This window comes from Chiloscyllium plagiosum, unplaced genomic scaffold (genome assembly GCF_037043375.1).
Source record: "Chiloscyllium plagiosum isolate Xiang-an unplaced genomic scaffold, Cpla_swu_hap1 HiC_scaffold_7, whole genome shotgun sequence".
Lineage (NCBI taxonomy): Eukaryota > Metazoa > Chordata > Chondrichthyes > Orectolobiformes > Hemiscylliidae > Chiloscyllium > Chiloscyllium plagiosum.
The window spans coordinates 79,906,640-79,927,904 of record NW_028270145.1 but is presented as its reverse complement, the minus strand read 5'-3'; the positions used below and the strand labels follow the sequence as shown (position 1 = coordinate 79,927,904).

The following is a 21,265-nucleotide window of genomic DNA, read 5'->3' as shown; positions in this document are numbered from 1 at the left end:
AACTAAATAGCGAAAATTACTACAAGACTAAATTACAACTATTTATGAATTCTAGAAAATGCAGTAAAGAGAAATAGGATTACATTTGGTAGAATTCTTATTACTGACATTTCTTCTCAGCCTTTCAACCTTAGATTTATACAAGTGTTCTTTTCCTCACATTATCAACAAATCAGTTCCTATCCATCTAAATTTGAGTTGATGTATTGCTGCAAGGTAATTGATGCTCATTAAATGCAGGTTGAGAATTTAACAAGACAGTTATTTCTCTCCAAAATGAAAGCATTTATTTCAAGCAGCAAAATACAACACCAATCAGGCAAGGGTTTTTGCTTAATCCATTTACTGTTGCATTTTACCTGATTATCCTGTGGAACATCAGCTGTGGGCGGAGGAGAAGACTCTTCACACACAGCCAGGCTCCTTACTAGCTTTAACTTTGCATTTGACTAAAGGAAAACATTCATTGTTAGGGCAAATTCAGTGGTGTAGAAATATATTTATCTATATTTATTCAATCAAACATTAGCTCTTGGCAACTGTATACCCTGCAACAGCTTAAAATAAGTTTTGAAAAAACACACTTGCACTTCCAAGTATCTAATCAGTTTTTTTCATTTGTTTGCTTGTATATTCAACTCATTATTCCTTCTTGTGTGGTCTGCCTAAATAATAAGACCAATAAAACCAACAGGTTAGCTACCTCATATTCACAGTTGTGTCTTGCAAACAATTTGTTCATCTTCCGATTATGGTCTGGCCCAAGCAGTTTCTCTTGACAGATTTGTCAGTAATGGTTTGCCATTCTCATCCACACTCAGGGACAGAATGAGGAGGCAGTTACTAAGTCTACCTCAGCTGGAATGGGAATTGAACCCGCACTGTTGGTATTCATCTAAACACTCACGAACTATTTGACCAACTGAACTAACTGACTCCCCATTCAAATCTAAGCTCTCCAATTGAGTTAGATGACAATAATTTGTACTGCCATACTATGTTGTTACAGGGTACAGTTTTCCATGTATTTCCCAATGGCTATTTTGCTTAAATCGTCAATTCTAATAAGTATGTATAAAATTTGAAACCCCAAAACACATATCAATTTCTTTCAAACTGTGCCTGCCATTTATACAGGGGGCTATATTTCCAGTGATATAGTTTTATCATGAAGCAGCATTTATCAGTCTATAATTCAAACTGAACAAGACAAATGTTGCCAAAATCATTAGAACAGGAATATTGAAGTTAGTTCTGTTGTGGAATTAAGGAATGTCAGATGTGAGTTTCAAACGATGTTATACATACCAACATGCAGGGTAAGTATGTTTCTCAATATATTGGTGCTCTCATCAAATAGAATTAAAAATGAAAATGTTTAAAAGTTCAACTTAAATTTTGTGCCATCTCCCATAACATAAGATTCTATGTTTAAATGATTAAATAGAGCATCAGAGTTCAAATTTGACCTACTTTAGCATTACATAAATTCAAGGTGTCATCACGCATCTCACAAAAAGACAGGCACATAAATTTTGTGCAATTCCGAAGCACACCCAAGAGAAATGGATACACTATATTTTTCCAGAAGTTGCTGACTCGTTTCAACGTGACTACTAATTTCAGAATGCAAATTTTGTCAATTATTGCTATGTATTCGAAACTAATGAAAACATTCTCTCAAAAAAAAAACTGATTTGATTTTTGGTCAATACCTTAAGGCAACATTTTTTTCATGCCAGCCAGCCCTTTTAAAAAAAAGCACTTTAGGGGTGTAACTTTTTCCAAATTTGCATAAAATTGGTAACTATAAATACCCAGAGCAAACAACAAATTTATTCTTTTTGACAACAAATTCCCAAAAGGCAAAAAAAAGTTTGCTTTGAGCTCCAAGCGCAAACTAGGCACACCACCATGCAAAATTGCTTCTGGTCCAAAAATGCTTTCACAAGAGCAGAATGAAAAACTACACGCAGTTAAGCAATCAAAGATACAGATACATCTAAAAGCACCCTAACTCATTTTCAACTGAGCATAGAGAACTTTACTAAGTGAAGCACTAAGCCAGTACAAAAAGCACTGCAAAATATTTAGACAGCAAAACCTAAATTGAGCAAGTGTACATGCATGAGAATACAAACTTTTGAGGATACAATGTTGCAATAAATGAAACATGGCTCAAATAAAATACATTTCTGCAAACAATAGTCATAATAGTCATCGAGCATAAATGATTTTCTCTAGCATGCTATGACACACTTCTACTATACCTTTGACCTTTTCCCCGCCTGTCCAAGACTTTGTATTTGTCTCTGCACATTGGACAAGAGATCATTGCAGTAAAATAGTTGAATTCATATGACAACAAATTTCTAAAAGGATCAAACTTGTAATATCCACCTGAACCAAATGGCATTTAATTCAGAATCAAGATACACAAATGCAAATCAAGTGACATGATTCAACAATCAAAAATCTACATCTCAACCTGATAGGCTATGCTACAGAAGTAAGTCAGTCAAATTTCCTTACTTCTCTTCCAGTACAACAATGCAGTATTCAATTTCAGTAAATGTTAAGCAGAAAAAAAGACTAATTAGGCGAAAGTAGTACACATCTGACCTGTTCTGGTAAGTAAAGGTCTACCACCCAGTTGAAAAAAAACACAATTTAGAGCCATCAACGTAAAATTTGTTCACAACACAGCAAGTTCTCTCTTTATCTACAAGTGATCACAAATTTTAAGTTGCTATGAAGTGGCATAACAAAAACATTGGGGAGTTCAATATAGTTATTTTCAGAATGTGGCATGAATGTAAAATTTACAGTATACTTAAGTTCTGTAATTCTCTAATCATAACTACATTTTTGCATATTAATGGTTAGTTTTGCTGACTGACTTCAAGTCAAGCAATTTAACAAGATGTGGTAGCTGAATTTTGGTCTTCTTAGTATACTAAAACAAACTTTCAATACCTAAAAAGGTTAATTTTCTCATTGCTTATAAATGTCATTTGAATTGCATTACTCATGAATTATCTACATTTGTAATCTTACATCAAACAAGTTTGATACATTTTAACCTGTGACTGTAATCAAGACTTTTGACATTGAAATTTAACCAGCATTTTCAGTATTCAGAAAATAACTATGCTCTCTTCAATTAATTCAATAAAATTCTCCATTAGTTCAAACAATTCAATTCCTTCAACCATCCTACCCAGAGTGATATAAAATTCTCTAATTCTGACCTTTGGAGCATCCCCAATTTTCCATTACTTGTAGCATGGACCCAAATTCTGGTATTCCATCCGTAAAACTCTGTCTCTACACACTCCTTTCCACTTTTACGACACTGCTTAAAAAGCTCTGCTCCAGAATCTTCTCTATCATGCAGTGCCGTCTGATATGTTGAAATGCCTCTGTTACCAGTGTCTTTGGACATTTTATGTTAAAAGGTGCTACACAAATACAAGCGGTTCTTGTTTTTCAACGATCCTTTTGCCTTCACTACTCCAATGACTCCATTAATCATTCATTGATTTCAGTCCTAAAAGGGTAATTCATCTTTAGAATGCTGTTCCCCAGACACAAAGGGAGGCTAGGTCATCAAGTATATGTCGGTGTGGACTTGTTGGGCCGGTTTCCATACTGTAGAGATTTAACCTAAATCTAAATCTAATGAAGACTGAGTCAAGACAGATTTTTAAATAACATGGAGTTAAAGGTTACTGGAATGGCAGGAAAGTAGAATTAGGACCATAATCAAAAAAGCCTTGATATTATCAAATGACAGAGCAAGTTCAAATGCAATAAAGGGTATATCCCTGCTCTATCTTTTTCTCATCCATGATTAAACAGGCTTTTTGAAGACAAATCTGTACTGGTGCATGTTTTGGATTGAGAAACTGGTTTTCAGGAACTGGTGATAATTTCGAAGAGACAGTGTGGACTGCAGATGCTGGAAGTTACAGTCAACAGATGTGAAGCTGGAAGAACACAACAAGTCAGACAGAATCTGAGGTGCATGAAAGTCTGAAACCCTTTGTCAGGACTGAAGAGGAGGGGGGAGCCCAGAAATATATAGAAGGGGAGGAGAGGGAAGGGTAGGTGGGATGGCAATAGGTGGACGCAGGTACATAGTTATTGCAATTGGTCAGTGGGAAGGATGAAGTGGATAGGTGAGTAGGAAGATGTTCGGGTTAGAACAGGTCAGGGAGGAGAGGAGGAATGGGGCTAGATATGAGATGAGACTGGGGAAGAAGGGACTTTAAAGTTGGTGAAGTTGATGTTGAGGCCATTGGGCTGTAAGCTTCAAAGGTGAAATAGAAGATGTTCCTCCAGTTTCTGTTTGGCCTCATTCTAACACTGGAAGAGGCCTCCAGGAGAGTGGGAGAGGGAATTGAAGTGGATAGAAACTGGAAGGTCAGGTTGGTTAATGCATGCACAGCAAAATGCTCCGCGAACCGGTCACTGAGTCTGTAATTGGTCTCCCGAATGTAGAGATGACCACATCGGGAGCTACAGATGAAGTTGAATGATGTGCAGCTAACCATAATGCTCTGCATCTGGAGTTGCATGTCCATCAGACCAGACAAGGATGGCAAATTTTCTTGCTATAAAAGTAAATAGTGAACCAAATGAGATTTTATGACAGTTGAAAATAGGTGACTATTATCATAACCACTTACAATTCCAAATTTTATATTTGTGATTTTAAAATTTGATTAGCTGCCAAGGTCAGAGACAAATACATGCCCCCAAGGGAGTATAGCCTAGGCTGCTGCATTATTAGTCCATTGACAACACCACACCAGCACCATCCTCTGAAGCAAAAAAGTTGTGCACAATCTACCGCAGCTCGAAAGGTTTAATTTTTTGAAAATGGTGGAAATCTTGATCTTACTACACCAATGTCAACAATGTACTCTTTGCAGACACAAGATGCAAGTTGTTAACGTTACACATATTTGTTTGCAGAACATGACAGCTTTCTCAGTCAATGATTCATTCAGCTCATACTGGGACTGCCTTATGAAGAGAGATCGAATAGCTGGCACCTGTGCTTTTTCGAAGAGAGGAGGAGAGGCATTCTTATTGAAAAAAACCACGATTCTTGGGGGACTTAAAAAGGTAGATGTGGAAAAGTTGTTTCCCCTCAAAATAAGCGGTTGCACAAAGACAGATGATGAGAAGTTTCTTCTGAGGGTACTGAATCTGTGGAATTTATTACTACAGAGGGCTGTTGAAGCTAGGATTACTAAGTATATTCAAGGCTGAGATATTAAGGAAATTAAACAACAGAACTGAGGACACAGCACTCAAAAGAATATAAAGAAAGCTGGAAAGAATTAAGAATGTTGAGGGATAAAAAGGGGCCATTAAACATCCTTGGCAAACAGGATTAAGGAAAATCCCAATGTTTTATATGTATATAAGGTAGCTACAGAAAGAGTAGGTCCACTCAAGGACAAAAGGAGGGAATTTGTATGATGCTGAAGGTCCTTAAAGTTGAGGTCCTTAAATTCTTTTCACCAGTAAATCACAGGATGAGAAGGACATGGTGGACGGTGAGTCGAGGCAGAGGTACGTTGATATTGTACGGCTTGTCAATACAAAAATGGTGGTGGTGTCGGGGGTTTGAAAAGCATTAAAGTCGACATGTCTGCAGTACATGATGGGATCAATCTCAGAATACTGAGGGGGGCAAGGGAGAAAATTACTGGGGCCTTGTTTGAAATATTTGTACCCTCTTTAGTCACAGGAGAGATCCCAGAAGATTGGAGAATAACAAGGTTGCTCCTTAGTTTAAGAAGGGCAACTGGGATAATCCATGAAATTACAGGCTGGTGAGCCTGACATCAATGGTTGGGAAATTATCGGAGAAGATTCTTAGGGACAGGATTTGCTCACATTTGGAAAAATATGGACTTATTAGCGATTGTCAACATTGTTGTGTGTGGAGGTTATGCCTCATAAACCTGATTGCGATTTTTGAAGTGACAAGGATGATTGAGGAGGGTAGGGTAGTGGATGTTGTTTATATGGAATTCAGAAAGAATTTTGACAAGGTCCATCATGATGGAGAAGGTGAACAACGTTAAAAATCACAGCTTCGGGTTATACTCCAACAGTTTTATTTCGAAGCACTAGCTTTCGAAGTGCTGCTTCTTCAGTGATTGTGAAACAAGACCATAATACACAGAATTTATAGCAATAGATTACAGTGATGCAATGATATATTGAACAAACCAAGATTGTTAAGTCTTTCATCTTTGAGAATGGATTTGCTGGTTTTGGTTCTTTAATATGTAAATCCTAGAACTTCTTTCAAGTCGCATTCTCAAGATGATTTAAGGTTGTATAACATAAGGTGACATCTCAGCTCAGAAGATGCCTGAAAAGGTGTGAATCAGACCGGTTCTATTTCCAAAGTGGAATTTACAAGTGTCATATGCATTCACTGCTTGGAATTTCTGCATTTTTAAGCAAAATAGAATGTATCTGCAAATATAATTTTGCAAACACAAATTCATCCCATGTATGTGCATGCAGGAGAGAGACAGTGAGTGTGAGTGTGCACTTGTGAGAGAGTGAGGGGCAAGTGACAGCGAGACTCCACTGCAGTATACAATCTCACCCACACACTCTTACATACTCGCACACTAATGGAGACCGTGTCTCGTACACTAGCTCTCTCTCACACACGCACACATACACACCCTCTCACATACACACTGTACCAAGCTTGCGCACACAGAAACACACACTCTCATGTGCACTCACACACACTCACTTTCTGCACGCGCACACACATCTAAGTTTATGGCAGGAATTTGTATTTGCAGATACTTTCTACTTTACTCAAAAAATGGAGAACCTGCAAGCCGTCAATGTAGGCAATGAATCTATATAAATTCCACTTTGCAAATAGAACCAGCCTGATGCAAGGTTGATCGGACTCATACCTTGATTGCATCATCTGAGCGGAGATATCACATTTAGTTATAAAACCTTAAATTATCTTCAGAATGCAACTTCAAAGAAGTTCTGAAACCAGCAATTCCATTCTCAAAGTTGAAAGACTTAACAATCTAGGTTTGTTCAATATATCATTGTATCACTGTAAACTATTGCTGTAAATTCTGTGTCTTATGGTCCTGCTTCACAACCACCTGATGAAAAGCAGGGTTTCGAAAGCTAGTGCGTCCAAATAAACCTGTTGGACTATAAAATAACCTGGTATGTGATTTTTAAACTTTGTCCACCCCAGCTCCTCCAAATCAGGAGAAGATGAAGGTCCTCACCTTCCACCCCATCATCGCATCATCCTCCTCCACTTACAAACAGATCTCACCACGAGGGACACATTTCCCTCCCCACACCTCAGTGTTCCAGAGAAAGCATTCCCTCCACAGCTCCCTTGTCAGATCCACCCCCCCCCACCCCACCAGTCCACCCTCAATTCCTGGCACTTCCCCTGCTACTGCAGAAAGTGCAAAACCTGCACCAAATCCTTCCTCCCTCACCTCCGTCCAAAGCCCTACATCCAACAGAAATTTACCTGTGCCTTCACCAACGTCATCTACTGTATCCGTTGCACCAGATGTGGTCTCCTCTACATCAGGGAGACTGGTCGCCAACTTGCAGATCGTTTCAGAGAACAGCTCTGGGACACCCGCAGCAACCAACCAACCAACCCCACTACCAGTGGCTGAACGCATCAACTCCCCCTCCCACTCCAAGGACATGCAGGTCCTGGGTCCCCTCCATCGCCAAACCCTTACTACCCGACGCTTGGAGGAAGAATGCCTCATTTTCCACCTTGGGACCCTGCAACCACATAGAATCAATGTGGATTTCATTCATTTCCTAATTTCTCCTCCCCTCACATTATCCCAGTCCCTAGCCTCCAACTTGGCACCGCCCTCAACCTGTCCATCACCTTTTCCATCTATCTCCTCCACCCTCCTCTCTGACCTATCACCTTCTCCCCAACTTTCATCTACCTATCGCCTTCTCAGCTACCTTGCCCCAAACCCACCCCCTCCCATTTATCTCTCAGCCCCCAGACTCATTCCTGATGAAGGGCTTATGCCAGAAACATTGATTCTCCTGCTTCTCAGATGGTGCCTGACCTGCTGTACGTTTCCAGCACGACACTCTCAACTCAAAGTTTAGAGGGCAAAGGCAAAGTGCAATTATCAAATCAGCCATATTCTCATTGAATGGCGGAGCAGACTTGATGGGCTGAAAGGCTTATTTCTGCATCCTATGTCCTCTGGTCTGCTTGTTGGAAGACATGCAAGATGCATTCAGATGAGCACTTGAAATCCCATAACATACAAAGCTACATTAGAATAGCTAGATGCCTGATGACTGGCGCAGACACGATAGGCTGAAGAGCCTTTTCATTTGCTGTGAATATTAATAGTAAAGATGATAAAAATGACAGTAGTAAAGGTATTCACATTTAAATGAAAAAAAAGTTACAAGTTGCTTTACGCAGCAAAATGTCAAGGTTGCTTTTGATCTCACCCAACTCCATTACATTGAACGTCTCCTCTGGAGCTGTCTTTGGCCTCCTTCTATTTTTAATCTATGTTTTGCCCTTAGAATATGTTACTCCAAGCCAAACATCAGGCTCCACATATATGTTAATAGCACCTAGTTCCACCTCAACAACATTTGGTTTAGTCACAGAGTCATACAGATATACAGCACAGAAATAAGACCATTCTGTCCAACTAGGTATCCTATATAAAACTAGTTCCATTTGCCAGCATTTGACCCATATCCCTCTAAACCCTACCTTGTCATAAACCCATCCAGATGCCTTTAAAATGTTGCAATCGTGCCAGCCTCCACCACTTTGTCTAGTAGCTCATTCGATACACGCACCAGCCCGAGTCAACAAGTTGCCCCTCGGGTCACTTTTAAATCTTTCTCCTCTCACCTTAAACCCACGCCCTCTAATTCTGGACTTGACTCACCCTTGTGCCTCATGATTTTATAAACCTCCATAAGGTCGCACTGACAATGCACAGAGGGTATGAACAGGTAGGGAAAGAGTTAAGTTTTGAGAAACAAGAGGTTCAGCTGACCATGGCTCAGTTCAGATGAGAACTTACAGTTAATAATGGGGTGCTGGAGGCAAGGGTAATGGGTCAACAAGGTGCTAAAGCATTCATTATGTAGAGCCATTTAACAATATGGGAAGCATTCAGTATGTAAGGTCAGTTTAACAAGGTGAAAAGTATTCATTATGTGAAGCCAGTTAAGATTATGAACATGCATTGTGGAACAGCATATGGCTTAATCTTTACTATTGACACTCGCTGATTGTAATGGTCACTCAGTCAATATGTATGTTGCCTTATCTAGATGCTCCTCCCTGTAAAACGACTATATCATTCATTAAGAAACTGTTGTTTGAGAGAGAAGACCGAGAACTCACGTCTCTGTGCCTATGGGTGATCGTTCGCTCTCTCTCTCTCTCTCTCTAGGGCCCAGAATAAAGAGGAATGAGGTAAAACTATACTGTGTCCGAGTGTTTTGCTTTGACTAAGGACGGAAACGGGACAGCAACCCCTCAGCCGCCGACACTCCAGCGTACATAACCCCAGTCTATTCAGCCTCTCCCTTTAGCTCAAACCCTCTGAGCCTGGCAACGTCCTTCTAAGTCTATTTCGAACAGCTCTCCAAAATGCTGCACCTCACATTTACCTAAATTAAACTCCATCTGCTACTAGGCCCATTTGCCCATCTGATCATGGTCCTGTCGTACTCAGAGGTAACCTTCTTCACAGTCCACTACATCTCCTATTTTGGCGTCAGCTGCAAACTTACTAACCATACCTCTTGTGTTCACATCCAAATCATTTACATAAAAATTACAAAAAGTAGCAGACCCTTGTGGTAAAGTCTACCAATTGACTGCAGGGGCAACTAACCTCCTGTCCCAGATCCATTCCAACAATAAACATTGTGAAGATCCAAAATATTTCTTTGGGCCTTCCATAATTCCATGCACTCACCACTGATTTTGTATCCTTTCTTGGCACCTGTGCCAACTTGAAATAGACATGGCAATCTCAGCATCCTGGCTAATCCTGGGCTGAGCTGCAGACCTCAATCTCTCTATGCACAACATTTACTTCTACCTTGTACAGTTGTATGTGTCTGCCTGTTTCAGTGTTTAAATCCTAATACAAGTTTTTGTTATACCAACACTCAATTATTCACTCAGTCCATAAGCCTAAGCTCATTCAAACTTCTGCTGCCCGAATCCTATCTTACATCAACGCCCTTTTACATATCACCTACGTGCCTTCTGACTTTCATCCCAATTTCTCCACCTCTCCTTATTGAAGATTTTCCGAAAGATAAATCTCTTTGCATAAGCTTTCAGCTTATTTGGCTGTTTGTAAACCTTTGTCTAATTATGTTCCTGTAAAATATAAGGTGCTTTACAACATTAAAACGTATTTCAATTTGCTATGATCAATGATATTTCATATCTTATTCTCCCAACTAAATACATTTAAATTACAATGCTCCATGAATTATTAGAGCGCATTTGAAATCGTAGTGTGATTAAGGGAAAGATAGTGTGATAAAAGCAGTACCTGAAGAATTCAACATGCAATGCACCTGGGTAAATAACATAACTGTCCCCTTGTTGCATTTAAAAAAGTCTGAAAGATTTTAATGGTTCGACATCACTAAGCCTAGCACATGATACAGATCGAAAGGTACAACAAAATAAAAAAGGGTACAGGGTACAATCAGCTTGAGTCAGCATTTAGAAAAAATGAAAATGTGCAATTATATATTGACCCTCCAAATGGGCAATTCGCCTCCAAACAAATTACATGTTTGTTTCAAAATTCATTCAATTTCTTTTGTTCATCCATGTTACAGATGAATCTTGCATGTTGACATAATTCCTATCTCAACCTATTACAGGCAGTGAAATCTATAGCCCTGGAAAGAATTCTCTTGGTCTCTGTTCTCACTTAACCTTGTGCTGTGTTTAAGTTTTTTTAAAAAACTCAATGAAAAAGGAACCTGTATTCTGAACAGCTAGTATTGTTAAATCCCAACTTAGAAAGCAACATAAATGTAGCAAATACATTTATGTCAAATGTCACTGCCCAGCTATTTGGTAGAGTAGCCACGGTGTTTTATTAATTATACAACAGTTTGTACACCAAAATTAAAGTACGTCTTTTATGAACATACAGTCCCAAATATAGTTTTACAAGTCAACCACAAGCAGATGTGCAAAAGAATTTGTAAATTGTAAATAGACTCCAAACAAATCATTTTCAAATATTATTTGGGGCAAAAATTGTGTTACAAATATGCATTGCATGTCAATATGAAACTATTTCATACTCATAACAATAACAAAACAGCTGATCTAAACGGCAGGAGTCAGTCATTGATATGCTTAACAGCTCTTACCTGAGAGTCAATTCTGTTATCCATACAACTTTCATTCTTTTCTCCTGCCTTTGGTTCATGGATTTCTGGTTTTACCAGACTTTCCGTTAATGATGTCTGCTTAAGGGATTTTTCTTTCGCCCTCATTGCTTCAGCTTCTTCTTTTATAATACTAGTATCAGACATCCTCATTAGACAAGTTTACTCTGCATTCTACTCAAAATGTGGAACCTGCAAGGTATACAATGCAGCTTCACGTTACTAAATAAATTGTCCTCCAAGGTTAAATCTTTTCCACAAACTTCATATAAATATGGACAGCTATGAAACTGCAAAATTACTGTTAAATATTGTATTCAAACTTAATTCAGCAACCTCAATACAATTATTTGAGAAAACATCAAAAGCATAAATGAAAGCAACGTAGTAGAAATTGGATTTTCAAAAGATAAGGTGTCATATCAACACAGGAATACTGATAAATATGAAAGCAGATAGTATTGAAGAGACATTGTCAGGATAAGAGGCTAATGTAAGATAGCAATCATCAACAATTCTGTTGCCTATCTTTACAGATCAGTACAATGCACACCAAAGATCTTTACACTCTTGGGATTATACTTGAGTAGAGAGAGCATAGAATATAGAGCTGAGTGTATAGTTACATTCAACATGAAGAGGACTGTAATAGAATTCAGAAAGATAGATGGATTACTAAATTGAACAGTTGGATGTCAGATGTCAGATGGAATTTAATGCTGAAAAATAGGACACGATGTATTTTGGGAAGATGAATAATGAGAAGACATACACCCAATGGCAAAACTTTAAAAACAGTAAAACAGTGAGACGTAACAACTCAAAACTTAATTGCGAGTGTGAATGAAGCTTAACAAAAATAAGATTGGTACCTGGGATTTAATAAACAAGGAGCATACAAGACAAAGATAATGTAAAGCTGTGCAAATTGGTAACTTCAAATTTACTGATGCATTCAACTCTGGGTACATTTATGAAAAAGCTAGAGAACATCAGAAATAATTGACTAAGGTGAAGGATGAGAGGCTTTAATACAGAGGGAACCACAGAAAACTACTTTTTCCACTTTAACAAAACCTGGGATACGGAAATGGTGTCGCAAATTATCAGGTTAACTGCAAATTAACATTTTAGCATCTGACCAAATTGACGAGTCTAAAAAATCAGAATGATTCCAGATTATGATACATGAACCCATCACAACCATGGTTGCAGAGGTGCACTGCAATGGATGGTAGCACCTCAGTAGCCCGTAATAATTAAAGTACTGCGAGGATAGGGTCAGGCTCAGTTGATTTTTCCCACAGCAACAGCTTACAAGACATTGAATAGACGTGGAGCTCAAGCCCAATATAATTATCAATACCTCCACCAACTGGCAAGGACTGCCGATTAGGAAAGTGAATGATATAAAAACAAAACAACTTAGAAAATTAATTATTCCAATAAAGTATTATTTAACATTAGTGCTTTTTACATTTTTTGAAGCTAAGTATGCATGGATAAACATTCCTGCAAATTCGTGTTTTAGGCTACTCAGTTGATATAATTAACTTTGATTAAACTTCCATATGTAAACCTCCAAAGAGGCACTGGGTGACTTCATGACCCAAACAAGGAACTTTTGATCAAAATCTTGTATGTTTTCAAATTACACCAGTTTTTAAAAGAAAAGCAGCAATAGGAAGTCATTTGCTTATTATATAAATGGAACAGGAGAGAATAAAACCCTGCAATCTAGGATTTGTTACTCCCTCTAAACTTGCTTCTACACAACCTTTTTTGAATATCCACTTACTGAACACCGGGAGTGGTAAAAGGGGAAGAAGTAGGGCAGGACAATGATCCCGTATTCTCATGCAAGAGATAAACGTTAAATAACACCAGCTAATAACAAAGCAGTTGTCAGTTAACTCAATTTTCTACAATTCTCACCTTCAACACCAATCATGATGTAGAATCACAATGCAGAGAAATTCAACTGTGCAATAACATTCTCAACAATAACACAGCAGAAACATGATTTCCAGAATAGAAATGAAGTTACAACCAGAAGCTAGATGGAAGACAACATGCGCTCACATCCAGCAACCGTTTCAGTACAGTCCCTGCAGATCCTTACTGTAATACAAGACTTAGACTTACTAAACACAGAACAGGGGAGCCAAATAAAAAGAGGGGAAAGGAGTTCATCTTGACAATCCACAACTGTTCTTAAAACATTTTCTTCTCTTGCTAAAAAAGGAGTAATGCTATTTCTTTTGCTTTGTACAGAAATAGTTGATTGCAAAAATAATTTACTGGCTACTAAGTGTTGTCAGGTGGCCTGTGAATGCAAAAATGTTGCTGATGTTATTAATCCTCCTCAGACAGATGTTACAAAAAACAATTTGCCTAATGGCAATGTCTCATTTACCATAAACTGTTAGTATTCAATCAATAATTTATTATTTTACCCACAGCGAACTGAACACATTTACTGTTGTCATTTGTTTCGATATGGTTGACTTTTTTTCTGGATGATTGATCAGATGCAGTTAATTTCCTGTATTTGCTGCTATTAGTACTACGAGAAGAGAAAATTATTGTTTTCGGTTGGTGATAGTCTGGATGAGTTAAGAGAAAAACGTAACCTGTGCAGCTCAAAGGAAGGTGTACAATACACCACAAAATCATTCAGAAAAAGCCAAACACTTAGAAAAGTGTAAACCAAGTAGAGATATTTTTAAAGGACCATGTTTGAAGAATCCAGAGGTTTTTTTTAAGCATCTGGACTGGGAATGTCTATCAATGTCAATTATATGAACTTCCAAAAGGCATTTGATTAGGTTTCACGACAGAGGAGAGAAATGAAGGAACACATCCTTGAGGTACGAGATAAAGACTGGGGACAAAGGGAATATTTTGTCAGTGGGAGTTTAAAAGTGGCATTCTTTCAGCTTTTTGCCATTGATATCAAAGAGCCAGAGAGAAATCTAACTGGGTACCAAAGTTTGCAAGTGATTAGGAAGCACGTTAAGCAATTTTAATAGAAGCAGAAAATTACAAAGCGACATACTCAGAGTTGAATGGCCTCTTATGGAGATATTTGTATCATCAATAGTCACAGGCGAGGTGTCAGAAGACTGGAGGTTGGCAAACGTGGTGCCACTGTTTACGAAAGGTGGTAAGGACAAGCCAGGGAACTACAGACCAGTGAGCCTGACGTCAGTGGTGGGCAAGTTGTTAGAGAGTATCCGGAGGGACAGGATGTACATGTATTTGGAATGGCAAGGACTGGGAAATCATGTCTCATGAGTTTTTGGAAGTAACAAAGAGGATTGATGAGGGCAGAGCAGTGGATGTGATCTATATGGATTTCACTAAGACGTTAGACAAGGTTCACCATCGTAGACTGGCTAACAAGGTTAGATCTCAAGGAATACAGGGAGAACTAGCCATTGGGATACAGTACTGGCTCAAAGGTAGAAGACAGAGGGTGGTGGTGGAGGGTTGTTTTTCAGATTGGAGGCCTGTGACCAGTGGAGTGCCACAAGGATCAGCGCTGGGTGCACTAATCTTCGTCATTAATATAAATTATTTGGATGTGAACATAAGAGATATAGTCACTAAGTTTGCAGATAACATGAAAATTTGAGGTGTAGTGGACAGCGAAGAAGGCTACCTCAGATTACAACAGGATCTTGATCAGATGGGCCAATGGGCTGAGAAGTGGCAGGTGGAGTTTAATTTAGATAAGTGCGAGGTGCTGCATTTTGGGAAAGCAAATCTTAGCAGGACTTAGACACTTAATGGTAATGTCTGAGGCAGTGTTGCTGAACAAAGAGACCTTGGAGTGCAGGTTCATAGCTCCTTGAAAGAGTCGCCGCAGGTAGATAGGATAGTGAAGAAGGAGTTTGGTATGCTTTCTTTTATTGGTCAGAGTATTGAATACAGAAATTGGGAGGTCATGCTGTGGCTGTACAGGACATTGGTTAGGCCACTGTTGGAATACTGCGCGCAATTCTGGTCTTCGTCCTATCGGAAAGATGTTGTGAAACGTAAAAAAAGAGTTCAGAAAAAATTTACAAAGTTGTCGTCAGGGTTGGAGGATTTGAGCTATCGGGAGAGACTGAACAGGCTGGGGCTGAGGGGTGACCTTATAGATGTTTACGAAATTATGAGGGGCACGGAGAGGGTATATAGACAAAGTCTTTTCCCTGGGGCCAGGGAATCCAGAAGTAGAGGGCATAGGCTTAGCGGGAGAGGGGAAAGATATAAAAGAGACCTATGGGGCAACTTTTTCACAGAGGGTGGTACGTGTATGGAATGAGCTGCCAGAGGAAGTGGTGGAGGGTGGTACAACTGCAACATTTAAGAGACATTTGGATGGGGATATGAATAGGAAGGGTTTGGAGGGATATGGGCCAGGTGGGATGAGATGAGGTTGGGATATCTGGTCAACATGGATAGGTTGGACCGAAGGGTCTGTTTCCTGACGCTATGACTAGGATATTACCAGGGTTGGAGGATTTGAGCAACAGGAAGAGGCTGAACAGGCTGGGACTGTTTTCCCAGGAGCGCGGAGACTGAGGGGTGACCTTATAGAGGTTTATAAAATCATGAGGGGCCTGGATAGGATACATAAACAAAGCCCTTTCGCTGTGGTGGGGGAATCCAGAACTAGAGGGCATAGGTTTAGGATGAGACGGGAAAGATATAAAAGGGTCAACTTTTTCATGCAGAAGGTGGAACTTGTATGGAGTGAGCTGCCACAGGAAGGCTAGTACAATTGCAACATTTAAAAGGCATCTGGATGGGTATATGAATAGGAAGGATTTGGAGGGATATGGGCCGGGTAATGGCAGGTGGAACGAGATTGGGTTGGGATATATCTGGTCAGCAGGGACAGGTTGGACTAAAGGGTCTGTTTCCGTGCTGTACATCTCTATGATTCTATGGGAGGTTTCACTGTGGAGAAAAATAAGATACTTTCTTAATGCTAAGAGTTTAGGACCTGTCGAGAAGCAAAGGGATTCAGACAACTGTACACAAATTACTAAAAGCTACAATCCAGCTGTTCGGTAAGTAACAAAAAGACAAATTTACTTTTTAAACTAAAACATTCATTCACAGCAAATAAGCATCACTAACAAGACCAGTGAGTCCATCCTAACTATTGAGATGTTGGTAGTGAGACACGTATTTGTACCATTAAAGCTCTGATGTTATCAATATGCACTCTCAGTATATTGGAACAGGACATGTCTGCTGCTGACAATTTTTCTGCGATTGTGGTTCCCAGTGCATTGAAAAAGGTGTGAGATAGTTGTAGACGTGTCCACTATTACCTGTCACTTGCTACCCTATGAGGGCGAGAGAGCGCGACGGACGCGAGAGCGAGAGAGCGCGACGGACGCGAGAGCGAGAGAGCGCGACGGACGCGAGAGCGAGAGAGCGCGACGGACGCGAGAGCGAGAGAGCGCGACGGACGCGAGAGCGAGAGAGCGCGACGGACGCGAGAGCGAGAGAGCGCGACGGACGCGAGAGCGAGAGAGCGCGACGGACGCGACAGCGAGAGAGCGCGACGGACGCGACAGCGAGAGCGCGCGACGGACGCGACAGCGAGAGAGCGCGACGGACGCGACAGCGAGAGAGCGCGACGGACGCGACAGCGAGAGAGCGCGACGGACGCGACAGCGAGAGAGCGCGACGGACGCGACAGCGAGAGAGCGCGACGGACGCGACAGCGAGAGAGCGCGACGGACGCGACAGCGAGAGAGCGCGACGGACGCGACAGCGAGAGAGCGCGACGGACGCGACAGCGAGAGAGCGCGACGGACGCGACAGCGAGAGCGCGCGACGGACGCGACAGCGAGAGAGCGCGACGGACGCGACAGCGAGAGAGCGCGACGGACGCGACAGCGAGAGAGCGCGACGGACGCGACAGCGAGAGAGCGCGACGGACGCGACAGCGAGAGAGCGCGACGGACGCGACAGCGAGAGAGCGCGACGGACGCGACAGCGAGAGAGCGCGACGGACGCGACAGCGAGAGAGCGCGACGGACGCGACAGCGAGAGAGCGCGACGGACGCGACAGCGCGACGGACGCGACAGCGAGAGAGCGCGACGGACGCGACAGCGAGAGAGCGCGACGGACGCGACAGCGAGAGAGCGCGACGGACGCGAGAGCGAGAGCGCGCGACGGACGCGAGAGCGAGAGAGCGCGACGGACGCGAGAGCGAGAGCGCGCGACGGACGCGAGAGCGAGAGAGCGCGACGGACGCGAGAGCGAGAGAGCGCGACGGACGCGAGAGCGAGAGAGCGCGACGGACGCGAGAGCGAGAGAGCGCGACGGACGCGAGAGCGAGAGCGAGCGACGGACGCGAGAGCGAGAGCGAGCGACGGACGCGAGAGCGAGAGACGGACGCGAGAGAGCGAGAGAGCGCGACGGACGAGAGAGAGCGAGAGAGCGCGACGGACGAGAGAGCGCGACGGACGAGAGAGAGCGAGAGAGCGCGACGGACGAGAGAGAGCGACGGACGAGAGAGAGCGCGACGGACGAGAGAGAGCGAGAGAGCGCGACGGACGAGAGAGAGCGAGAGAGCGCGACGGACGAGAGAGAGCGAGAGCGCGCGACGGACGAGAGAGAGCGAGAGAGCGCGACGGACGAGAGAGAGCGACGGACGAGAGAGAGCGAGAGAGCGCGACGGACGAGAGAGAGCGAGAGAGCGCGACGGACGAGAGAGAGCGAGAGAGAGCGACGGACGAGAGAGAGCGAGAGCGAGCGACTGACGAGAGAGGGCGAGAGCGAGCGACGGACGAGAGAGGGCGAGAGCGAGCGACGGACGAGAGAGGGCGAGAGCGAGCGACGGACGAGAGAGGGAGAGCGAGCGACGGACGAGAGAGGGAGAGCGAGCGACGGACGAGAGAGGGAGAGCGAGCGACGGACGAGAGAGCGAGAGAGCGCGACGGACGAGAGAGCGAGAGCGAGCGACGGACGAGAGAGCGAGAGCGAGCGACGGACGAGAGAGCGAGAGCGAGCGACGGACGAGAGAGCGAGAGCGAGCGACGGACGAGAGAGCGAGAGCGAGCGACGGACGAGAGAGGGAGAGCGAGCGACGGACGAGAGAGGGAGAGCGAGCGACGGACGAGAGAGGGAGAGCGAGCGACGGACGAGAGAGCGAGAGCGAGCGACGGACGAGAGAGCGAGAGCGAGCGACGGACGAGAGAGGGAGAGCGAGCGACGGACGAGAGAGAGCGAGAGAGAGCGACGGACGAGAGAGAGCGAGAGAGAGCGACGGACGAGAGAGAGCGAGAGCGAGCGACGGACGAGAGAGCGAGAGCGAGCGACGGACGAGAGAGGGCGAGAGCGAGCGACGGACGAGAGCGAGCGACGGACGAGAGCGAGCGACGGACGAGAGAGAGCGAGAGAGCGCGACGGACGAGAGCGAGCGACGGACGAGAGAGAGCGAGAGAGCGCGACGGACGAGAGCGAGCGAGAGAGCGCGACGGACGAGAGAGAGCGAGAGAGCGCGACGGACGAGAGAGAGCGAGAGAGCGCGACGGACGAGAGAGAGCGAGAGAGCGCGACGGACGAGAGAGAGCGAGAGAGCGCGACGGACGAGAGAGAGCGAGAGAGCGCGACGGACGAGAGAGAGCGAGAGAGCGCGACGGACGAGAGAGAGCGAGAGAGCGCGACGGACGAGAGAGAGCGAGAGAGCGCGACGGACGAGAGAGAGCGAGAGAGCGCGACGGACGAGAGAGAGCGAGAGAGCGCGACGGACGAGAGAGAGCGAGAGAGCGCGACGGACGAGAGAGAGCGAGAGAGCGCGACGGACGAGAGCGAGCGACGGACGAGAGAGAGCGAGAGCGAGCGACGGACGAGAGAGAGCGAGAGCGAGCGACGGACGAGAGAGAGCGAGAGAGCGCGACGGACGAGAGAGAGCGAGAGAGCGCGACGGACGAGAGAGAGCGAGAGAGCGCGACGGACGAGAGAGAGCGAGAGAGCGCGACGGGCGAGAGAGAGCGAGAGAGAGCGAGAGAGAGCGAGAGAGAGCGAGAGAGAGCGACGGACGAGAGAGAGCGAGAGAGAGCGAGAGAGAGCGACGGACGAGAGAGAGCGAGAGCGAGCGACGGACGAGAGAGAGCGAGAGCGAGCGACGGACGAGCGAGAGCGAGCGACGGACGAGAGAGGGAGAGCGAGCGACGGACGAGAGAGGGAGAGCGAGCGACGGACGAGAGAGGGAGAGCGAGCGACGGACGAGAGAGGGAGAGCGAGCGCGACGGACGAGAGAGGGCGAGAGAGCGCGACGGACGAGAGAGAGCGAGAGAGCGCGACGGACGAGAGCGAGCGACGGACGAGAGAGCGCGACGGACGAGAGAGCGCGACGGACGAGAGAGCGCGACGGACGAGAGAGCGCGACGGACGAGAGAGCGCGACGGACGAGAGCGAGCGACGGACGAGAGCGAGCGACGGACGAGAGAGAGCGAGAGAGCGCGACGGACGAGAGAGAGCGACGGACGAGAGAGAGCGAGAGAGCGCGACGGACGAGAGCGAGCGACGGACGAGAGAGAGCGAGAGAGAGCGACGGACGAGAGAGAGCGAGAGAGAGCGACGGACGAGAGAGAGCGAGAGAGAGCGACGGACGAGAGAGAGCGAGAGCGAGCGACGGACGAGAGAGAGCGAGAGCGAGCGACGGACGAGAGGGCGAGAGCGAGGGACGGACGAGAGCGAGCGACGGACGAGAGAGAGGGCGAGAGAGCGCGACGGACGAGAGCGAGCGACGGACGAGAGAGAGCGAGAGCGAGCGACGGACGAGAGAGAGCGAGAGAGCGCGACGGACGAGAGAGAGCGAGAGAGCGCGACGGACGAGAGCGAGCGACGGACGAGAGAGCGCGACGGACGAGAGAGAGCGAGAGCGAGCGACGGACGAGAGAGAGCGAGAGCGAGCGACGGACGAGAGAGAGCGAGAGCGAGCGACGGACGAGAGAGAGCGAGAGAGCGCGACGGACGAGAGAGAGCGAGAGAGCGCGACGGACGAGAGCGAGCGACGGACGAGAGCGAGCGAGAGAGCGCGACGGACGAGAGCGAGCGACGGACGAGAGAGAGCGAGAGAGCGCGACGGACGAGAGCGAGCGACGGACGAGAGAGAGCGACGGACGAGAGAGAGCGAGAGAGCGCGACGGACGAGAGCGAGCGACGGACGAGAGAGAGCGAGAGAGCGCGACGGACGAGAGAGAGCGACGGACGAGAGAGAGCGAGAGAGCGCGACGGACGAGAGAGAGCGAGAGCGAGCGACGGACGAGAGAGAGCGAGAGCGAGCGACGGACGAGAGAGAGCGAGAGAGCGCGACGGACGAGAGCGAGCGAGAGAGCGCGACGGGAGAGAGCGCGACGGACGAGAGAGAGCGACGGACGAGAGAGAGCGAGAGCGAGAGAGCGCGACGGACGAGAGCGAGCGACGGACGAGAGAGAGCGAGAGAGCGCGAGAGAGAGCGAGAGAGCGCGAGAGAGAGCGAGAGAGCGCGAGAGAGAGCGAGAGAGAGCGAGAGAGAGCGAGAGAGAGCGGGAGAGAGCGAGAGAGAGCGAGAGAGAGCGAGAGAGAGCGACGGGCGAGAGAGAGCGACGGGCGAGAGAGGGCGACGGGCGAGAGAGGGCGAGAGAGAGCGAGAGAGAGCGACGGGCGAGAGAGGGCGAGAGAGAGCGAGAGAGCGCGACGGACGAGAGCGAGCGACGGACGAGAGAGAGCGAGAGAGCGCGAGAGAGCGCGAGAGAGCGCGAGAGAGCGCGAGAGAGC

The 21,265-nt window shown here is 45.3% G+C and overlaps 1 protein-coding gene across 15 annotated transcripts in view; it reads right to left on the bottom strand.

The window, feature by feature from the left end:
- Positions 1-21,265, bottom strand: part of r3hdm1 (R3H domain containing 1) — a 187,450-nt gene that overhangs the window by 116,941 nt on the left and 49,244 nt on the right. For 10 of the 15 annotated variants that reach the window (XM_087989207.1, XM_087989205.1, XM_087989206.1 and 7 more), the window contains exons 3-5: positions 11,470-11,679; positions 2,271-2,312; positions 360-449 (exon numbers count right to left, since the gene is read on the bottom strand). In XM_087989207.1, the coding sequence (XP_087845333.1) occupies positions 360-449; positions 2,271-2,312; positions 11,470-11,640 (303 nt within the window). In that variant the 5' untranslated portion in view covers positions 11,641-11,679. The remainder of the gene's footprint in view (positions 1-359; positions 450-2,270; positions 2,313-11,469; positions 11,680-21,265) is intronic. The other 5 variants (XM_087989213.1, XM_087989217.1, XM_087989218.1 and 2 more) reach the window with 3 other exon arrangements.